Source organism: Rhyacophila brunnea, unplaced genomic scaffold, assembly GCF_057557595.1.
Source record: "Rhyacophila brunnea isolate RB1 unplaced genomic scaffold, BYU_Rbru_1.0 scaffold_4, whole genome shotgun sequence".
In the NCBI taxonomy this organism is placed as follows: domain Eukaryota; kingdom Metazoa; phylum Arthropoda; class Insecta; order Trichoptera; family Rhyacophilidae; genus Rhyacophila; species Rhyacophila brunnea.
In genome coordinates, this window is record NW_028233068.1 from 26,805,980 (window position 1) to 26,829,450 (window position 23,471).

General features: G+C 33.2%; 1 protein-coding gene and 1 long non-coding RNA gene across 2 annotated transcripts in view; one reads left to right on the forward strand and one right to left on the reverse strand.

The window, feature by feature from the left end:
* Positions 1-23,471, forward strand: part of LOC147067170 (protein amalgam-like) — a 281,872-nt gene that overhangs the window by 251,242 nt on the left and 7,159 nt on the right. Inside the window, exons 4-10 of the mRNA XM_085954904.1 lie at positions 8,300-8,458; positions 13,686-13,770; positions 16,813-17,056; positions 18,781-18,922; positions 19,995-20,085; positions 21,074-21,215; positions 22,908-23,084. Of these exons, the coding sequence (XP_085811030.1) occupies positions 8,300-8,458; positions 13,686-13,770; positions 16,813-17,056; positions 18,781-18,922; positions 19,995-20,085; positions 21,074-21,215; positions 22,908-23,084 (1,040 nt within the window). The remainder of the gene's footprint in view (positions 1-8,299; positions 8,459-13,685; positions 13,771-16,812; positions 17,057-18,780; positions 18,923-19,994; positions 20,086-21,073; positions 21,216-22,907; positions 23,085-23,471) is intronic.
* On the reverse strand, positions 4,033-6,559 carry LOC147067171 (uncharacterized). The gene is made up of 3 exons (XR_015071475.1): positions 6,418-6,559; positions 5,675-5,831; positions 4,033-5,393 (listed from the first exon to the last, which is right to left on the reverse strand). It is a non-coding gene; the product is annotated as an uncharacterized LOC147067171 (long non-coding RNA).

Below are 23,471 nucleotides of genomic sequence, written 5' to 3' on the forward strand. Positions count from 1 at the left end.
TGGTTTCTTCATTTTATAGAATATTTTGAACCATCACCATCTCTGTAAATTGACTGAAGAATGACACTGATGAAGAGTGCCTACTATAATGTATTAGTAATTTGAATTATTGTTAATTATTCATCTTAATTTCAATTAATTTTAACAGTTTCTACGTGTGCATACGTTAAAATACTTGCGGCATGACATCCATAGATAATATTTTGAAAAGAACCCAACTTGAAGACAACATTCTTATCGAAAATACATAGTGCCGACCGCTAAAAACAAAAAAAGTCATTTTGACATGACATTTGAAAAGTGTAGGCATGTGGAATATAATAAAAACGTCGTGCAGTGCAGTTTAACATGAGTTAACGATTAACATATCGTTGTTTTAGTGATTTCGGCAGATTTTGCCGACTGATAATGTTCGTTTAATTTAAAGGCTCAAAATGTGCTACAGGATTGGAGCATCAGTCTGATAACATTTTAAACATCAAGAACAACGACATTACACACTTTTTTCTGTAGCGTACTGTGACGTCACGTGATAGTCCGCGACATGCACCTCAATTTGGTTCGCGCTTAAGTGGCTGATAGGGAATCCAATCCCGAGCCAAAATTCTGATCCCGGGATTTTGGGATTACAATTTGACAATCCCGGGATCCCGGGATTGGGATTTTTTTCCATTGTTAATATAAAATTTTTATATTTACAAATAACATTGATAAAATCGGTCAAAAATAAATCTAGTATAATTTATACTATTTAAGACATTTATTGTTAATATTGTATACGTTAAATCTTGGAAATACACAAGTTTAATGGAGTAAATAATATTGTAATATAAATAATAATGTGAATTTAATATGAGATTGCTATTTCTGATAGTAAAGACATAATGAATAGATCAGCGAGATTTAAAATAGTAAAGCAAATAATCATGGCGTACTTATGGCCTTTCCGCTTCATAAATTAGTCAGCCAAATATGAAACTGCCGTAAAACGTATGATATCATGGTGGAATTACTTTGTTAAAAGTGGGAAGCATTGTTTTTTTACCAATCTTTCTCATTTTTAATAATCTATGTGAATCGGCAACCTACACATCAAACTTCATTCAAACTCAGTTTATTTCTAATGTAGTTATTTTGTATTAAAAGTATTTTTTCTGTTATATTTTCCATAAAAATTGATTAAAAAAAATCAATCCCGAAATCCCGGGATTATGTTCATCAATCCCGGGATTCATATGTATCGAAAATAGCTCGGGATCCCGGGATTCGGGATCCCGGGATTGGATTCCCAAGTGGCTGACTATTTTTTACGCCTGTAAGATTAGTTTTGGTTACCTACTAATTCTAATTTCGGCGTAATGGTGATGTAGTAAACAGATTTACGTAACTTTTTATCGTAATTTTGATTATAAAACTTGCGTCATTCATTATTCGAAACCTATCTAAATATACCGAATTTTACATGTATTTTCGGAATGCTGAATTCCATTATAACTTATATTCTTTTTTTATTACAACGTTTTTCTTAGCTCGTATTCTTATTTGTTCGGAAACTTTCAGAATATATCAGAACACGATGCCAATGCATTTTTTAAATACTTTTACCCATCTTTAAGTAGAATTGAATTCATTTTCAGTTAATTCTGTTTTGTATGAAAAGTTATTTCGACACCATTATTGGTTGCTGGTCTGGGGTCCTAGCAACTAAATTATTAACATATACGTGCGTTACTATGGACATTAATATGACATGTCAAAATTACATTTCAGTATTATTTCTATCAAGTACAATTTTTTTTTGATCGCTTAAGCTAGTCAAGTCAAGTTTATATGATTCAACAGAAAATTTAAAAACGTCGTATATAAAAAGTTAGTTTTATCTTGTAATTATTTTCTCATTACCTTTGAATATAATATATCGATTAATAAACTTTTCTAGCTATTTTTCGATAACAGATTTACCTAAAGTGCTCTAGACTCTGGAGACTTCATCTTAAATCCCGATATTACACTTTTGAAGGAACTGATAAATAAAACATAAATAAAGAGAAAACTAATATTAATTAATTTATAAAGAAATAATTTATTTAAAAAAAAAATCCTACAAATTGCTTTGCAGCATAATAGTGTATCTAGTCAACGTGTCATTTCACCTTTACTTTCTTTACTGAGACCTAGCACGTGTAAATAAAAAAAAATTAAAACAACTAAAAACACTTCTATATTATATTATAGTCGTATTATGTAACTTTGGTCTTGGGTACAACAAAAAATATGTTTGTATATTTAAATTTACTGTCTTTCGATGACCGACTTGGATTGAATGCAATAATTGTGTTAAAATAAATTGAATTTTTCATTTTAATTTGAATACGTAATATTAATCGATTTTTTACCCATACCCATTTTCACCCAAATGAAACGGGACTGCAAAAACTACACGCAAATAGCGTAAAAGATCGTGAATTACGGGCACGTAAAATCGGGGTTCCACTGTAGGTACATTACATTTTTTTTAAACATCCATAATAACCATAGTATTATTATGAAGATATAAATAATTTATCCAAAATCTTTAGTTTTTAGTTGTTTTGCTTTCCTCAAATTGGACACAATACCAGCACTTGAAATATTCATTTATAATGTTATTATAGTTTTACATTCATAAAAAGATAAAATCAGTCTGTCGAAATATTTTATAATTCCATATGGGAATTGTTTAAAATAATAGTTACATACCGTAGCTTATGTAACTTATATTGTTTATATATATTCTATATATTATATTATAATTAAATCATTAGCAAGTTTAAGTACGTTATAATAAAAATCTTGGAGCAATCCCGACATCGGTTAAGTAGTAATTAAGATAATTTATACTTTGATCTAAAATACAAAAACCGATTGCCAATTAAGGCGAATTCTTTGCCTCAATTTACGATCAAATGTGACTTCAACGCCATCTAAAGGCATCTACAGGCATCTACCATGAATTTCTAAAAATGTGTTACTAAAAACTTTCGTCGATCGCCACCAGATGGCAATAAAATATAAAATTAAATATTGTGTGTCGCCATATATTAAAAATCATAAGCTTGATAAAAATGCATTTAAATTTATTATATATTTACTTACCTATGTAAAAATATTTACAATTAATATTTTCCCCATAAAATATTTACAATTCTAACATATCTATTTGATTTGATTTAAAGTGTTTATGATTTTTACATTTTGTTTACCGTAGTTTTTTTTACAGTGGCAATACAAGGGTATCCTGTCCAGTCAATGAACCAGATTTTTTTACGTTGTCAATACGAATTAATATAAATATTTTTCTACAGTAAAATTCATTTATAGTAGTAAATGAACATTTAAGTACAAATGTTTATAAGATTGAGTTTAATCTTGTACAATTGACAATTACATCGAATTTCTACTAGAGGTGGAATAAAAGAATGATATGAAATGAATAGCAAAACAAATGCCATTCGAATTATTATTAAACAAAATAAGGAATATACAGTTGTACTTGGTTATTACTAGGAAGGTTGGACCGGCTGAATGTGCTCGTTATATCAGAGAATAGGTATTTTTATTGTCGGCGAAAACAACAATTAGACACTTAACTAGTGTCATAAACGTAATCTGTCCCCGGCGGCATCCTGTCCGATCGGATTTTATTGCTTAGGGTCGAAATGTCTTTAAACGATCAACACATTACCAGTATTTTAGCTCGGTATATCCGATAAGTATCTCGTTATAACAGTGAATAAAAATGTACGGAGAAAATCATATACCAAATATCAACGACTGTTTCCTCATTACATCCGAGATCTCGCTATGTCCGAGATTGTAATAACCGAGTTCGACTGTAGTTATAATTATGACAATGTCGATATTATATAGACATCCCAATTCATTTCGTTTCAACCATGTCCGATCCTAATGTACTATATATGCTACCAGGTCACACTGCAGATGAATATTACCTACTCTATAAACTTAGGGAAGGTAAAGAAAACAACTTGTCATAGGAATGGTCAATTTTAATAGAACATTACACAATAAAAACAATACAAAAACATTATAAATAGGATAATTAAATATATTTACACTTAAAATTAGTTAAAATTATGAAATAAAACCCTAAATATCTACTTTAAAATTGCTTTGAGCTGCATCCTATACTGTGTGATACAGCTCAAAGCAAAATTTTGTGCACACGTATATATTGCATTTTATGCAAATATAACTGGTGCGGGACTTGCATCCAGGGTATCTGCACACGGATGCTGAATGGTGGCCAACGCTGTCCAAACGTACCTCAGCGATCGGTTGGGGGAAAACCGTTCTCCTGCGAGCTGGTGGCTCTGTGTCTACCTGCGATGTCGACATGTTTCTTGGCCGACCTCGTGCTGGCAGTGTTAAAATGTTGGCTACCCGATCTTCATACCGAATCATAGCTTTCGCTAATCTGATTCAGTACGACAACAGTCCCATAATATCCTTTCGGGGTACATTTTCTAGTTTACAATTCCGCATATACATTAGCCAACAGTTTACTACCGCCAAGTCCACAAAGTGGTTAAAAACCCTCACAGGCCTTATCGTTTTTTTAATTTCTTAATCACATCGCCGATTCTATTACTTCTGACAGTTCCAGTTAAGAATATTTTGTCTTGAAGTAACGAATCGGCGAGCTTCAAACTAGTGAAAAACGATCAGTATAGACAATGCAGGAGGATTGGGGAGAGTCCGGCAGAGTAACTTGACCACACTTGCGCCCAGACCGAACTGCTTCATATCTCCATCTGATACCGTTCCCTTCCCTACATATATGTGAAAATCTATCACTAATCCATCTCTGGCCGCGAGAACAAAATTTTTAAGGCCTACAGGATTTGGCTTGTTAAGCACAAATTGCCTGTGTCTACAGCGGCCAGTGAACGGCATCATTTGCTCGTCGATGGAGTTATGAGCAGGTCTGGGCAAAGTATGGCATTTTTTTAGAACCTCACTTAAAAAGGGACTAATCTTCCAAAGTTTATCAGTGTTATCTGCAAAATGAAAGTGATTCCGCAGTTCGAAGTACCCGTCTCTGGGCATTGCTTGATTAATGATTGGAATGCTTAGATCATAAACACCAGTACATTCGAGTCTGCGGAAACCTTAATGTACCCATCATAATTTGGATGACGGTGAATACGAATTTCGAATTCGTATTCACCGACCACAAGTCCCTTTTTTGTGCTGAATATAAATTTGTCTGCTCAGCTATTTTTTCGAAGAGAGCGAGGTTGAAGTATTCGAAAAAGGAGCTGAGTACATTGTCAGCAACATGCCCTCTCGCCAACAAATCTTCCTCCAATTCCGGACCAGCATTCGGCATACTGAAACAATAGGAAAAAAATATTATTACATAATCCATATTTCCTCATTAATTCAAGTATTTAGCAGTAAAAATACAAATAATGATGGGCAATAATATGTTTTGATTGAAGTTTACTATTCAAACCATCAACTCCTCATTCGAGACAATCGCTACATCATGTGTACAAGATGTAATGAATTCTTGTTTTTATGCCAAAGCATGTAATGAAAATGAATCTAATGTATGACTGGATGGTATATAAAACCAATAAATATATTATTAAGAAAATTGTAAACCTACCATTTTGTGAGCCAGGGAAGAACCCTGGATTGTGATGTCGAAGGTTGTAAATGTCGAATGTAAATGTCGTCGCTGTTGTCGGACTCGTAACCGTCGCCGACTTCGCAGTCACTGTCGTCCAATATTTCGTCGAGTTCATCAGTATTAAAAGATTTATCTATATGTAAACAAAAAAACATAACCTCATTATATTCATATACTCGTGTTAAACTTATCACTGTAGATAACGTTTTCAATTTACGATTATGTTGTATTAAAAACACGGACACGTGTTTGAAAGCACATAAAATATTTGATTATAATCAATATGGTTACATTGTACAGCATTGTGAATAATTATAATGATGATTATGAGATACATTTTCGAGACAAGTTTCAGTAATTTTGAATGAAATTAAAATTTAATTTTATTAAATTCGGTTCTACAATCATATTATGCGAATGAAAGAAATTCACTATCTATTAGATAATTTACAAAACGTACAAGATAGGCTCGATGACATTTGTCATAAACATAACCTCAAACTGACGTAAAGTATTTATAATTTTACGAAAACGATGAGTATACGCCTAAAATAATATATATTGATGATAAATGCATGATGGTGATTGAAAATACAGTATATGTAACTCTTTTAAATAATTTTTGAATGTTTGTTTGACAATCAAAACTGCATGACATAGTTTGTCATTTTGATGTACGATAATAATATTATTTATTATACACTGAAAAGTTTACTTACTTGACAAAAATGTTACTGATGAGAAGTATCTTATCTATGCTGATGAGTCGATTCCTTCCTGTTTTCAAACAATATAATAATGGCAAAAAAATAAAGAAGAATTGTTATAAACCCGATATTCGATGTCTGTTATCTATGTATTCGATCGAGAGCACGAATGCTACCATATGTTAAAATGCGAGATTTGTTTATTTTGTTGATTATTTTTATCATAAATAATGATAAAAAACAGTTGTAATTTAAGCAAATACTAATTGCAAATAATTCGCAGTTTCAAATTTTGAATATAGGCAGGTTCCTACGTATATTAAGTAAATATTGTAATTTTAATTATAAAGTTATTTTTATTCATATGGCAATTTCGCGTCGAAGTTTTACCACAAACTGATCCTAGCCAAAATGAAGCAGAAAAATGTTATTTTGTCTTGTCTATGTGTGAGTTTCATTTTCAATGTCATGTTGTTGCATGTGTGTGTATTTTGTATATGTGTATTGTTTCGAAATAGTTCCACGGTGGCAGCACCGGACAGCTAAACATCGGTTGAATTTGGGCAATTATTATGGTTTCGATTTCTATCGATTCGTTAATATACAAAAATACAAGATTAAATTCAAATTACTGCCGTAAAAATTAATAAATAATATTTTTAATAGAAACGCTAAACGTTTTTCGCGATAAATTGCGTCTAAGCCGAGGTTTTTCGATTTTAATTGCGTGCTTTCTAACCTCTAAATCGATGTTTTTTAAATTTGAAAAACAAGATATAAGGATATAATAAATTCCAATTTTCGTTTAGCGTTTCCCTGGGTAATAGATTTACGTACATTTTTATCGTAATTTTGATAATAAATCTTATGTCATTCATTCTTACCACCCGATAGAAATGTACCGAATTTGACACGTATTTTTGATATATAGAACTCCATGATACTTCTTAATTTTTTATTTTATTTTTCTCATTACTTTTGAATATATATTTACCGATTAATAAACTTTTCTAGCTATTTTTCGATAACAACTTTACCTAGAGACATCACCTTAATAACGCAATTTAGAAAGCGCTTCAGAGAGTAGGTACTTATTGTAAGAACCATTAGTTATAATTCGTCGCAATTAGATATTATAATACCTATAGCATAGTGGTCAGTGCACATGGGCGCGATTCCCGAGAGACGCAGGTTCGAATCCTGCTGGGTGGGTGTCGTATTTTTTCCTATTAGTTATATATTTCTCAGAAGTGTTTTCAAATTACGTATGTTAAATTTTATTTGTCACAAACCTACATTTTAGTCCAAAATGACAATGATCGGCAAATCTGTTTTTTTTTATAACTACTGTATTGATTAAACTCTACAAAAATTATGCTATCTCCGTCCGTAGACATTCTTATATAGATGGGTACGAGAATTTTTTTCTTTTTCGACAATAATAAAGTGGCGCTCTGTTGCTTTTAAATGGCTTATAGCAAAATAAATAATACAATTAGCATAGATAGATAGTCAATGAGTACGCATCTATGACCAGGGCTCGAAATGGACCGGAGCGCCGTTCCGGTTCATAAAATCCACAAAATTACCGCTCCCTCTCGTGGAAATATTAATTTGACCGTCTGAGCTAGATATTTCATATAATAAAAAAATAACACTTATTTTTATAAATCAGATTTATGATAATTAATGTAGTTATAGTATAATATAGTTGAAATTTTCGTAAAATTGTCGTGCGCTCCGGTTCGTAAAATTTTCCATTTCGAGCTCTGTCTATGACTTATGTACAACCTAGCTATTATTTTTTATCGGAAGCGAGTCGAGGAAACCTTGACAGGATTGTGAAGTGAAAGCACAATGAGATTTCGTTTCTAATTAAGTGTTTGCTTTGCAGATGGAGATGATGATGGCGATGACGAGGACGGAGGAGATGATGACGGAGACTCTTCGGAGAATGACAAGATGCTGCCCCCCATCATCACGTCGAAGCCGCAGAACTTTACCGTTCGCGTCGGTAAATCTGTATGGCTCCCGTGCAACGCCCTTAATTCAGGTAATAATAACATTATTCCTCGTAAATTTTCTTCATCACCGAGACGTTTACAAGATTACTATTTCATAATCCAGGAATAATGAGAATAGCCCAATAATTAGTCACTATCAAGTTTAGGCTCAAATTGTGCTTACGGAATGTGATCATATTATGTCTGATAATAGTGTACGTCGATGAAAAATACCTACCTATATTAACATAACGTAAATGCCAGCCCAAAAAATTGTTCATACAAGTTTTCTTAAGAGCATACTTATGTGAAACGGCAATTAATTTTCAACTATAGGTGCGACGAAATTTTGGATTCGCTGGCAATCGGAGAGCGAAAGTCGTGAACACGTCAATTTGTTTCTGATGACTAAAAAACGTTACCCATTTACTTGAAAAAGAAAACATGTCAATGAATATATTATTATTGTTACTAATAGAACATTAAATGGACGCATGTTTTTTACGCGTCATTTACACAATTCGCGCATCGCCTAATCACGATCTTTTTAGACCGTGTCCCAGCTGAGGTATAGCCTTAAGCGCACTTCAACAGATTTTTCTAACTGACAATATTGGTATAAGTTTGGGCTCAAAATGTACGTAAGGACTATCAGTATCTGGTTGATATCATTTTACGCTTAAACTATTAACACGTCATATTACGCAAATGCCAGTCTTAACAAATTTTCATATAGGTACAAAAGGTTTTTTCCAACTGACAGTTGAGGCTCAAAATCTGCGTGCATAGTGGGAGCATTTTCGAGCCCTGTCAATAATAAGTTATGTATTTACAAGTAATTTCTCACTTTTTAGAGCTAAAATATAGTTTTAGGCATAAAAACATTGTTCATTCAGAAATAAAATCGGCAAAAAGGCTCTCGATTATATAACATGGATTTATTACGATGAAAACATGCTGTCCACTTAAAAGGGTCTACATCTTATTTGTTCTTTACAAGATAGTGAAATTCAGAAACCGAGCTTTAATGTACTACATAATAATATTATTGTTTTTTTAATAAATACGCACCTACCATCCAGTAGGTACGTAGTAGCATGATAGATTATTATACGAGTAATTTCAGTTATTTACTCGAAATGACCGGAGCGTACCGGAGCCCAGCTCCGGTTCATGACGTCCGAAATTATCACTTCGTATCCTGGAAAAATTAAATATTGCGATTGAGATGGGTTTCTGGAATTTCCCGACGGTCATTTTCGAGAAATTTTCGAGATTTTCCATCCCGAATCTCGAGAATTGAAATTTTTAACATTTCGGGATATCCCGGATCTCGAGAATCTTTTCTCGGGATTCGGGATTTCTTTATTATCAAGTATTAATCGAAAAAACGATTTTCTATATGAAAACAGTGGACAGAAAACACAAAACGTTCAAAGACGACTGATCGGGGCATTTAACACAAATAAGCCAGCGTCGACTCAAAATGTGCGCAATTTTTGCAACATCAGGGAATTTTGTGTATCAAAAGTGTACGCGATTGTCAGACGCAGCGATTGACAGTCTGTGTTTTTTGAAATCCCATTTTAATAAATAATGTTTTAAAATATGTTTGTTTTCCTACTTCTAACATATTTTTTTGAATTTGTCTGTTTTTACACTGATTTTAGGATTTTTACAGGTTTCTTTAAATTTCCCGGTATCTCGAGAATTCTTTTCTGAAAATCCCGAATCTGGAGAATTCAAAATTTTATCATTTCGGGAAATATCGTATCTCGAGATTGAGATTTTCTCGGGAAATACCCAACTCTAATTGCGATCGTGCTTATAAATTATTAAAAAGTATTTTAAAAAAACTTACATCATTTGTTTTAAAATTTAATACCAAATCTGTCGAACTCGTAAAAAATATTATGTATCTATTTATGATGTACAAACCTCGTTTTTCACTGGCAGTGCTGACAACATTTCATGCCACAAGTTGAATGACTGTTATTTCATTTCACTCTCTAAGATACGTAGGTAAATTAAAAAAAAACCATGATAATATTTTCAGAAAAATGTCGAACGTTCCCAAATTCGGTCCGATTCCAAAAATTCTCCATTTCGAGCGCTGTAATAATTTTAATCCATAGGGAATATATTAAATCTTTGAAGATTCGAATTCTTTTTTAACTTCCCCTACCCTTCTCCGTTTGTAAATATTTCCACGGTAATATTTAAATCAGCGTGTTGTATTTTTGTCTTCGGACGTGTCTCTAATTAAAATTAGATCAAATTTCTGACCGAGGGGGAATGGTCATCATCCATTTTAGATATTCCGTAACTGCGATTTAAAACTGACACAGATTTTCCGATTCGTACATCTGCTGGCCCATTTTTCAGTGACCGTTTTAATTATTATCTTGTCATAGACATTTCTGGACTGCATCCTACGAATTTATGTCTTTCTTTATTTATCACTATGACCAGAAGTTACACAAATTCCGCGTTAACCCTTTAGTATTACGAACCAAAGATTAAACTGCTAACGTTTGACTAATACGACACACTAGTAAGTACCTATATTATTCTATCAACTCTTTCAATTTAATCGAAGGTGTAATAATTGTGGGTTAGATAATCAATGATATGAAATTTTGTAAAAATCAAAAATAATCTTTAAATTAAATGAGTCTAACAAGTCTTTTGACAAAGTTAAATATCAATGGTGATTTGATTATTTATATCTTTATCTTGACGTGTCAACGTTCCATCCACTATCACTTTGCAGTTTTCTACCCGCAACAGTTCGGTGGACCTTCACTCATACCAAACACGGAGGTTCTCAAACCCCGATTACTCACCCTGTCAGTGCAATGAATTTTGAGACATTGAAGTTAATCCCTCCAAACCAAAACCCGCCACGCACCACACCCGGTCTTAATCGAGCGTATCACGTGGCCCTGCATTGGCGATGTGAAGCATCTAGTTCACTTTTAGGCCGGGAATGCCCTAGGGCTTAGGAGAAGATACCCAGGACTAAGGTTGCTACGCTCAAAGTGAGCTCTGACTGAGTTTAAAGTTACTTTCTAATGCAAAGTGCCGGGGAGAGAAGAGCACATGGAAATTATAAAAATAAAAATGATTCTAGTGTATATATAACAAAAATACTGAAGTTAATTATATGGACAGCAAAAATTATGTGAAGAGATTTTCACGCCCGCAGTAAGACGCCGCAATTTTTTTAAATGCAAGATAATTTGCCTTAGTAGCAACCCAGTCCGACGGCCCGATGGGCCCAACAGCTGGTTGGACCGACCTGGCCATCTCTTCCCGTTCGAAGCACATTCTAACTAAGACTTTCCCAGAGGATGTGGTTGGCATCCTGAATATCCCCTCCGCATGGACATGTCGGACGGCTTACAAGTCCAAGCTCAAAGAGCTTGCCAGCGAACCCACCGTGTCCAGTCACAAATTGACTGGTGTGATGGTCAGGAGTCAGATATTTGGTTATCTCCAATCGCCATTTAATATTTGGAAAAAACATATATGTGTGCCGGCCCTTGGTTGATTCATCCCACCGTCGCTGCCAGGTCTTCCACACCAATTTTGAGATAGTCACATATCGAAGGGATCAAACTCTGATTGATATTTCCATGCGCAGTGTCCTCAGTACACTGCTCAAGCTTCTTATTATAGTCAGTCCACGCCGACGCGCGAGATTCGTAGTGCTAGTACTTATACTTAGAATGCAATGCAATTAGGCTTTTGCAGTATATGACTAGTATTGCATAATGAAAAAAAACCGTATGTAACACATTAATTGATGCGAACTAAATATTCAAACAAAATTTTTCAATTACAGAACAGTTATTGCATTCGAAATAATATAATTTACCAATAACTAGCCCTAAAATAATTGTCACTCGCAATTTCGCACCGCGGCCGGACTATAGATGGCCTTGCTGTCATTTAAAATAATTGAGACTCTACGTCTTGTTAGTGCATAGTATTCTTGAATATGGGTCTATTATCTGTAGTCTTTATGAAGTTTCCTACAAGCTTATTTTATAGCGCGTCCGGAGCAGTGGATCACTACAATTTTTCGGTGCTCTGGCTCCGCTCCTGCTCCGGGTAAAACCCTATTGCTCCACTGCTCCGAGCTCCGCTCCAACGCTCTGTACGCATCTACTGTCTTTAAAATTTGTATGTAACATAGGCGAAAGAGATACGAAATATAAAATTATTGGTGTGATATTGTGGTGTGCAAAGTGCGAGGAAATGGTGGGAAATATAATTGATAATTTATTATTATTGGCAGACTGTTTTAAATGGCAGGCATTCAGATTAACGATGATGAAATGAAACTAGCATGTTTATCTGTGTATTTTAAAATACGACTGTCTACCGAACGCTTTAATGGTGGATGCATAATGTCTTTTTCGAATTTATCTCTTTTGGCCTCTGGTAATGGCATGGCGGTCATGGGTTTGTGGATATTCGCAAATGTGTTTTTTTCTCATCTGATCTCTGTTCTCGGACTGGGCATTAATAGTTTTCAATTTGTATGTATGTACAGAGTCGATTTAAGCGATTATTTTAACGTTTACTTTAACCCGTAATAATAATGCAAACACAAGAATTTTCTATACAATATAGAACATAGAACCTACATATCTATGTTTATTATTCCAGCCCTAACTAATGAAAATACAATATGAAAAACCAGCGCCATCTTCAAACACTAAAATTATTGACTTTACATGCACACTTACATGCACATATTAAAATTATGTGCAATAATATTATAATAATGTTAAAGATCATTTTCTATATAAAAACAATATTTTGAAATTTTCGGATAAACCAAATAATGTTTATTTTTTAATTAAAGTCAATTACAAAATTGTAAAATTATAAAATAATAAGTTGAATAAAAATACTTATAATTTTGTAAATTTCAATATGAAAAATGTTCCTGTATAATGTATATTATTATGTCATAATAGAATTTTGGGTTGTCACCGCGTGTTCTGCCTCCTTCTTTTCTCAGCGTGTTTTTAGAATGGCCTCTGCAACGAGTCGAGGAAAAAGGAGAAAGAACGCACCGTGATAGCCCAAAAATAGCAAAAATCTATTATGATAACATTGACACCTTTGCTGGTTGCAATAAATTTTCATTATTATATTTTAAATTTTTGTAATCAATATGTAACTGTTTGTTTCCTTAATAAATAAAATAACAAACAACTGTGAAGTTCTCAAATGTGATACCTATATTATTTTTTCTTTCAGAAAATGCCGTCGCCGTTTGGAGAAAGGAGGATCAGGTGTTCTTCCAAGGAAACATACAGATCGTCAAAGATCCTAGATTTGTCAAGTAACGTACCTATATATTTAAAAATCTTTTTCGAATACGAACCTATAATTAATATTTTTTTTTATACTTGGTGTCAAAATTGAAAAGTTGTATATTGGGCATTAGCCGTTAAAATGAAATTTTACTTTAGTGCTATTTTCCGACACCGTTGAGTTAGAAAACCGGAATTCCAAAACGCGTAACTAAATAACAAATTGCAAAAATTGGATACTGGTTGATTAAATGTCGTTTTCCTAAAACCCTCATCTTGCAAACCTTAAATGCCTTATATCTCTGTTAATAGGTATTTAACATACAGCTATGAAACTTGTCAGACATGTTGTTTTAAACCTAACCAAATTGGGGGCCGAAGGGCCCTGGCACCCCCCAAACATGAAAATTATCAGAATGATTTAAAACATTGAAATTGAAAGGCAATAAACTATACCTTGGGCTTAGACAAATTAAAACACGGCAAAAAATGATTTGTAATTATTCTCCAGCACCCTTTTTAGAAAAATTTCTTTGATTTTAATTTCCAACACAAAAATTTCGAAACACTAATGTCGGGTTCTGCGAAAAGAACGACTACACCCACTGCAGTCGGTGGTAGTGTAAATCAAAAGAACATTTTTTTTCAGTGGAATTCAGCATACATATTGTAGCTCTCTAGACCAAGCGGGTAGCACAGCCGATATTATTTGAGTAATGTTTTAGCATACTAGGCACACATGTCCAGCATGGTCGCTGTTAGTCACTTCCAATCCGCCAGTCGCTGATGACATGCTCAACGGTTACCGCCACTATGCCTCCAATATAATAAAAATTAGGAGAAACTGTAAAAATATACCGCCCTGTATTGTGAAAATATGTAAATATAATTATATGAAGGAAAAAGAGCCTATGGGACTAATTTATATTCTCCTTGGGGCCCCCCCCAATATTAAATCCTGAGTGCGCCACTGGGTATGTCGTTTATTCTCTGTATACCCATTCAAATGGTAAATGGAGATAACCGCTCTGACTCCGGACCATTACACCAGTCAATTCTTGACTGGGCATATTGAAATCGCTGGCAGGCTCTATGGAATAGGTCTTGTTAGCCATTGAGCATGTCCTCGTAGTGGAGAAATACAAGATGCAAATCACATCCACCGGGAATGTCCTAGAATGTGTACAGGAAGAGAAGAGCTGTTCAATTCAATTCAACCAGCTGAGCCCATCGGAACGTCCGATTTGGTCACCACAAAGGCCAATTTTGTAGCATTTATAAAATTCACGGCGTCATACTGTCAACGTGAAGATATTTTTACTTATATTAATTGGCAGGTAAGTGTTAGCTACCACTTACAATTTTTATTTTGCTTATAGGTGTTCCTCACCCATGGGCACTCTTGTCTAGTTATGCAATTTCAGTTAAAGCACACTTGAGTGCATGCCAACCTCAGTCTTCGGTAACTGCTCCTGAGACATTCTCAGTTTAAAAAAAAATACTGGTGCTTCACATCAAATATAGGGTCCCTTGATATGCCTGATTAAGACCGGGTGGAGTCTTGCCAAACCTATTGAAAGTAATCTCGACGAGATATAGTACCTATCTAGTCAGAAATCCAACCTGGCCGCAACTTTGCAACGCTGCTAGACCATGCCAGCGACAGTGACAAAATAACATTTGGGATTATTATACCTGCGCCGCTGTCTGGTGCCTACATAATATTATTATTGTGTTTTGTGAATGCGAAACAAAATCACGTCGACAAAATTCACGAGTCCCGGGACCTATTGAGAAATTGGAACAATACGTAGGTATTTTTTATAGTAGGTAGATAAAATTATAAAGAAAGTCCGATATATATAATAATAAATGCGTATTATAATCGATCAATCCCTATATAAATATAATGGGGCAAAATAAAATATATTTTTTATTTCAAATAGAATGCAACAATTTAGAAAAAAAACGCCTAGATGGGTTCGACTGTTCGTATTTTGTGTTGTTCCAAGTAGTTTTTTGAAACAAAATTATCAATTTAATGTTTTAATAAAAAATTATTTAATTATTTAATTAAGTTTTCTTGGGACTTGCGTGCGGTTTTGTCAATTAATTATAGTTTTAATATTTTTTTTCAATTTAAAAAACATATTTTTTATGAAAATTAAAAATGCATTTTATTCGATCACTGGGTGAATAATTGCATCAGTCGATATTTTGAGATTATTCAAAATATTTTTCTTACAATGTACACATATTTTTCTTAATATTTTAATTGCGTTTTAATATTAAACGAATATATTTTATTAAATAATGAGGTGGCGTCTCGAGTGGCAAGAAATGGCATTAGGTACCCATCTTTCTTATAAAAATCCTTGATCACCATGGACGTAAGCGCTGTAAACAATATCATCACCAATATGCCAAAATATAAAGAAATAAAATATTTACAATATGTTTTAAAATATATATATACTATTGTTTAAATAATTATTGTAATAATATTAGTTTTTTAAATATTTATTATTAATATGTAATTATTATAATTACAGTGACATCTAGTTTAGATGCTTTAAGGTAATTTATATTGGATTATGATTAGAATCGATTCTAATATTACGCGAGGAGATAATTCGGATAATAGATGGCTCTATGAAATCACAACTTTTGATGTCATCCCCCTTAAATGACGATTTCCTAGAACTCAAAAAACACAATTATTTTTTTTTGTAATTTCTTCAAAATTTCGATTGAAATACAAAATGTCAATGAAAAGTTTACCAAATTTAATTTACTACATATAAGCTTTAAGATATTATGCACATTGTTACACCATAATATTATGTAGCTATGGTAGCAAATAAGGCTTTATTTTCTACGACGACGTTTGCAAGAATACTCTTTTATCGTATTACTATATTCTATGTGAAGTTGCTGGACTTTATTCCATACTTTTCATATATCAATATATCAATAGGTAGGTATGACAATATTATAAAAGTATATACCTACATTGAAAAACGTTTGTTATAATATAAATCATGTTTCATTCAATCTAATTCATTTTTCAGATACACAAATCTTACAATGTCAATCTCGGACATCCGCAAATCGGACGCCGGCCAGTACACATGCTCCATGCTGGGATCGGCGTCACCGCCCACCGTCACCCACGAAGTGACCCTGGCCATGGCCCCGCACATTTATAAAATTAGCCCTAACGGCACTAAGAGGCTCGTCCCTGAAGGCAGCCAGCTTAAGATCCAGTGCCACACCTCAGGACACCCGACACCAACCATCACTTGGAGCAAAATGGTGAGAACCAAACACGGGAGGGAATGATACACATTTTTTGCATTGCACTGTTTGAAAGCGATTCCAGATCATTTTTATTATGGTCGATTCTGTAATGATACGAACCATTGCAGTTATCCAATGATTCGTAGTTATGGGTTTGAGGATAATAAAACAATTATAATATTATTCATTTCACAAATTTGCATAATAAACAATACACTGGAAGTTTATGGAAATAGTAAGTTGGTATAGAAAGAAATGTTCATTCGAAGTTTTAAAATTAGAATGCCTTTTAGGTGGGTATATTTGAGTCAATACCACCATTACTTCATCATTTTAATATCAAAGCAATATTATTAATTATCAATAAAAAAAAAACAATATTAATGTCATTCCAAACAATGGGTCAATATGATTACATTGCATTTATTGGCATATTTATTTTTATTAAACTTATCTAATAAGGAGTAATGTATATTAATTATTGTAAAATGTAATTAACCCAACAGCCTCTGTGGTGAGATAACAAGCATAATATAAATAAAAGTGATCAAAAATGTGTTACAGTAATACTCACACAATTCATTTCACAATAACAATCCAGCAGACACCTAAAATTCTATATTGTTATGAAGTCACTGATATACAACAGTAATTCAAAATGGGAAATACCACAATTTACATATCAGTGAATTGATATTACTAGGTAGTCATGGTCGGGGTGGGGTTATTTTACATTTATAAAAATCCAAATAAGTCAGTTGTAAGAGGTTTCAAAAAATGCTGTAAACTTATAGCAACAATAAACAATCCATATTCATCCCTCATATGATGTGTTTATGGAACATCTCAATCTGGTTGTGCGGTTTTACCCTGTGTTTCACTACAGTACTCATAAATGTTGAAAACCATGCGAAGAGTTTTGCCAAACGTTATTATTACAGGTAACCGTAAAAAATTACCGATAAAAAGTTAAAGACTATCAAATAATCTGATCATATTATATGCATGGTTCCACATATTAAGATGATTCCTGGTACGTGGTAAAATAAGTGCAGGGCAGCGCTCGAAATGGAAAATTTTATGAACCAGTACGCCTTCTAAGTTTTCGAAAATATTTACATATATATCTAATTCTATGTAAGTATATTTTATAAAAATATGTGTTTGATTTGATAAAAATATTATCAAAAATCGATCGCAATATACTAATGAATTCGAATTTGCCGGAGTCACAAAGAACGACTGTTACCTGTGTTTATTTATTTTGTATATTAATTTTATTCAAAAGACTCCCCTGTAGTGGTGAAGAAATTCAGTAATACTTAAATAGAAAAATTTGTGATGACAATTTTTATTTATGAAAGATATCAAAAAAATAAACATTATGTTTAATGTATTACAACTGGAACAATAAAAAAAAAGTAATTTTAATTGGACCTCCTATTAAAAAAACAATTGTTTTTATAAACAACATTTTGCTAACCCCTTCTGCAGGTGGAATAAACCCAAATCTTTGCTTAGCTCTCTGTACATCACTTCACCAGATAGTTTATGTACTGTTAAAACTAATATTTTCATACTTTCTGACATGTAAGAGTAAAAACAAGTGAATTACGTTTTATATTTTTTTGGATAGAAATAGTAAACTTGTTGACAGATTTGCAAATTTATACAAACTCCCTTTTTGTCAATCTCCTATCTATAACCGCTTGGATATCTGACTTTTTGGATGATTTCAGGGTGCACGTATTGAACATGCTCAACACGGCCACCAAAGCATCTTCTTCGAAAGTGTAACACGCAAAGACTCAGGAATGTATCAGTGCCTCGCTTCCAATGAGATTGGTGAAGATCACGGAGCAGTTGATATCAAAGTACTCCGTAAGTTACTTTCCATTAAAATTATTTTATCAGAATCTTCCTTTTTTTGAAAAACATACTGCTTTGTGGCTCTGATGCTTCAACACTGAACAGACCTAAATAAACGAGGCATCTGTTTTCAAAAATTAATAAGTCCACAATTCAATAATGTTTTGTGTGTCCATGTTTGTTGATTTTAACATAAGTTTCTTTTTGAACATAATTTGTGACTTTCAATCAGTTTTTGAAATGTGAAAGTGAAGCAAAAAAAGACCCCATGCTTACCAATCTTCATACAAACTCTGAAGAGTGATAAACTTACCCATTGTTTATATATAAATCGCACTTACGACAAACTGAAACTGTAGCGGCGACTTCAAAAAGAGACTCATAGATGGCCCGGCCCATTGACTGGACGCCGCAAGTGCTATGTAGACGGATTAGGATTTAACTCTATGTTAACTCCGTAATTTTTATCTCTCACAGTCTTACAGCCATTCGGCTTAGTCTGATTAGCTCTGACTCTTTTGATCATACAGGTCCTCGATTTTGAAAATAAGCACCTTACACTATCGAGATTATTTTCTAGTGATACGTGTGGTTTCTAGTTGTCAAATGTAATACCTACCTGAACTGAACTAATCCTTTGGCAAGTTCATCTGGTTATTTGGTCGAGCGAGTCATCTTATCTTGTTCATCTGTTTTCGTGTACCGTTTGAAGTATTCTCTGTTATTCTGTAAACTCTGAATAAATACCAAAACTGCAAGTGTTTCTATTTTATAAATAAAAAACATACTATAAAACCTGTTTAAGCGATTAACATTGCAGAAAAGGAGTTTATTCAACATCTTTGATCTCAGACAATATATCATCACAGTAATAATCATCACGACAATAATATTATACAACCTGTTTATATTATAACAATATTGTTATCCATCTGAATTTATTATATCTATTTAATATTATTATTAAATTATGATTGGGCAAAATCTTTTCAAAGTTAGTTATTATGAAAAACAAATGATTCAAATATTTTACCTGATAATCGTAAATTAAGATTTAATGATGCGATTTTTTTTTGTATCACAGATGCTCCCGAAGTTCACATCAAAGAAACTGTGGTGAACGCTGCAGAAGGATATGAAGCTATGCTGTTATGTTCTGTACTTAGCGAGCCAAGGTATAGTGATGACAATATAGTCTTAACATCTAATTAATTATATCTCAGTGCAGGCATAATCTATTTTCTCCTACACTGTGCTTATGGAACTCTCCTCATACAATCAATATTCCATGATCATTCGTTTTTATACTTTCATTTCATTTTGGCATGTAAAATGACATGAAGTATTATTTAATTGATTTATTTCTGTTCTCCAACTCCACTATGTGTCAGATATAAAAATCTATCTCTGTAAAAGGACTTGTTACAGACTGTTTACTACCGGCGTAGCTAGAAATATTGGGACATTGTTTTACCATGTAGGATAGGCCTTTAGCTATTCACAGATTTGATGCATACACATTTTTTTCAGAGTGATTCATTGATCGGCTTATTGGTATTAAATGGTATACAGCCAATGATGTATCGACTGTTTAGTATGGAGTGATTTTTCAGCCAATGAGATTTTATATCGGGTTTGCCCAAACTGAAGGTGGGCAATGTACGATTTTAGTCTGTAGGAACGTCTCTATCAGCTGACTGAAAAAATCAAACAAAAAAATATTGCGCTCATACCTATATAAAAATCATTAGTCCACTGAGAGACTTGTCTAAAAATTAATTTGTCCAAAATCAAAGTCCAAAACTTTGTTTTAGCTTTTCCATCCATCATTTTCTCTTATCTATTAATTTTTAGCAGTGTCAAATATATGAGTTAATTGTAGAAAATTGTTGAAAAACTGGCTAAGAAATGAGAAAATTTTACTATTGTTACCCTATTGTTTATGATCTCATATTGTCTGTTGTACTGTCAAATATTCAAATATTTGTCAGTTCATTCCTCAGCACAACATTCCACGCATTATACAATCGATACCACTGTGAATATTTATTCATACTGATCATGTACGAGTAGTAAAAAAAATCTAATATGTAAGTGATATAATATTTTGTATTGTATTATCAGGCAAAGAAAGTAATATTGTCGTAATCGTTTTCTGTTTAGGGCTAGCATTTATTGGGAAAAAAATGGCGTGCAAATGAAGGATACCAAACATCACCCGATCACCCTCAGTCATGACGGCAACCATTCCAAGCTTAGGATTATCAAAGTTACCGCTACCGATTTTGGAACATACTATTGCAAGGTAAGTTGATTTATAGGTACACCATACATAATTCAAACCAGTTGTATAAAATTTTAATAATCTATTATTTTTTTTATATCATGTGAATGGCAAAGCAGATTTCTGCTAGTAAATAGGTAGTACACATAGGTCTACCTACATATCTTAACAAAGATGTAGTTTATGTGAATTTAATAATTTATCGTTTAACTTGTTGGACGCGTAGCATTTAATTACTATTTAATTACCGCATTTAAATAACATGCTAATTATATTGAATGGCCAATTAATTAGTGTACAACTGGTGTACCGTCCGCGAGGGAAGGATTAAATACTAAATACGTTTATCCGAAGTGCCCTGATATTTTATATTAATTTAACAATATTTTTACTATGACACTGGTCGTATACAGACATTGATGTACCGGCCATCTACAATTATTATGTTTGTTCATTGTCAAGGATTCAATTCAAACACCTGAAAATTAGCCTCGTTGTGACTGAGAAACATCAGCAATATTAAGTTAACTACTAACCCGCTCGAAAAAAATCCATGATAAGAATCTTTAAATTCTGATATTGAACAAAAACTGTCATACAGTGGAACCTCGATTATCCGGGTTATTCAAATCAAACACAAGTTAGTTTTCTGAAACGTTTATTTTCACAATTTAAATATTTATTTTGAATATTATCGATATGCCATTGACAAGAAAACGTGTTGTTAATCCTTTCTATGCCGCAATTAGTTAATTGATAGTAATTAACATAAGAATCGGTGTAATTAAGGCGTCCAAAGACGCTCTTGGCACTTAACCGGTTAATGAACCACATCAAAATAAACTTTTCGACTTCTTCATTTTATGACTTTCCGCTCTAAGCTGCCATCATCAGATATTATTCAATAATTCGTAATCTGTGTAATTTCTTCATTTTTTTTTTTTTAAATCCGAGATCATTGAAGTACTGACGCTATATATCCACTTTGTCTTTTAATGATTCATTCAAAACCAATCATCTGGATGCCAATATAATATGGTCCATTATTATGTGAAATAGTGAGAATTTTTAACTCAAACTACAAAACAAGTTCGGGTTGGCTCAAAAATTTAAAGGGTGACATTGTAATAGAGATGTGGAAATTCACAGAAATAAGCTTTCAGCTTTCACATTCAGCAAACACTTAGACACGTTAAAAGTGCTTTTGGAGAAAAAAGAATACGACGATGAGTTTATCTATAACGCTGATGAAGCAGGTTTAAATTGGAAAAAACCACCCAACGCATTAGCATCAAGACATGAAAAACCGTGTACAAATTGCGTTAAATTGCAATGCGAACAATTCTGGATTTCAAATTTTGAATGATGAGGAAATAATTGAGGAAATATCTGCCTCAGAGGAAGAAGATTCCTTAGAGGGGAAATATTGGTCCTATACATTCTAAAGAGACCATGTAACAACCAATATATCGCATCGATAATAAAATTGATTATTAAAGTCATTTTATAATACAATCTAAAATTATGTAGAAATGCTTGCAGTTTTTCACAGATGCGAACGATAATAGTTTTGAAGTTTGCCAAAAATGAATCAACAATGCGGAAAACCTTGCAGCAAATTTGAATGTTTGTGCTATTAATCATTTTTTTCAGCTTCACTTTTATGTCTTCAGCCGTCAATTATTAGAAAATACATGATCATGTTTGATGCAGGCCAATAATGAATTCGGTGAGAACTCCGGTCACGTCCTCCTCTCAAAGCAGCCTGGCCGCGCCATTTGGATCGCCGGAAACCAAGACCCCAAAGACAATAGTCCTGTTCTGCAGTGGTCCGTAGCATCAGTGCAGCCTCTCAAAGATGTAGAAATCAAATACTTCAAAGTTGACGAGGTAAGTGTGTGACGACTAGAAATGACAGATATGATACTTCTAAAGTCTACATATATTTTTTAGACTCGAGTACCAAAGGGCACTATTTTGTTAGAGTTTTCTTATTATTTCTTATTATAAATAATTGAGTCAGCGAATCTGATTCGTCATTCATATGCCAAAATTTAGTTTTACTGGCTGCTGTCTGAAAAAATTGTACACAGTGCGGTAATATGACTTTTATTGAGCATGCGTGTCTCGTCGGAAATTCCTGTTGATGTTCGAAAGATACATAGAGGTATTAAATTAAAAGAGGGGCAAGGAATCGGCTTACTCATACAGCTGAATGAAGCTAGCCAACAATAGCCGATAACTTACGAAAAATAGCGACGCGATAAAAAAAATTCA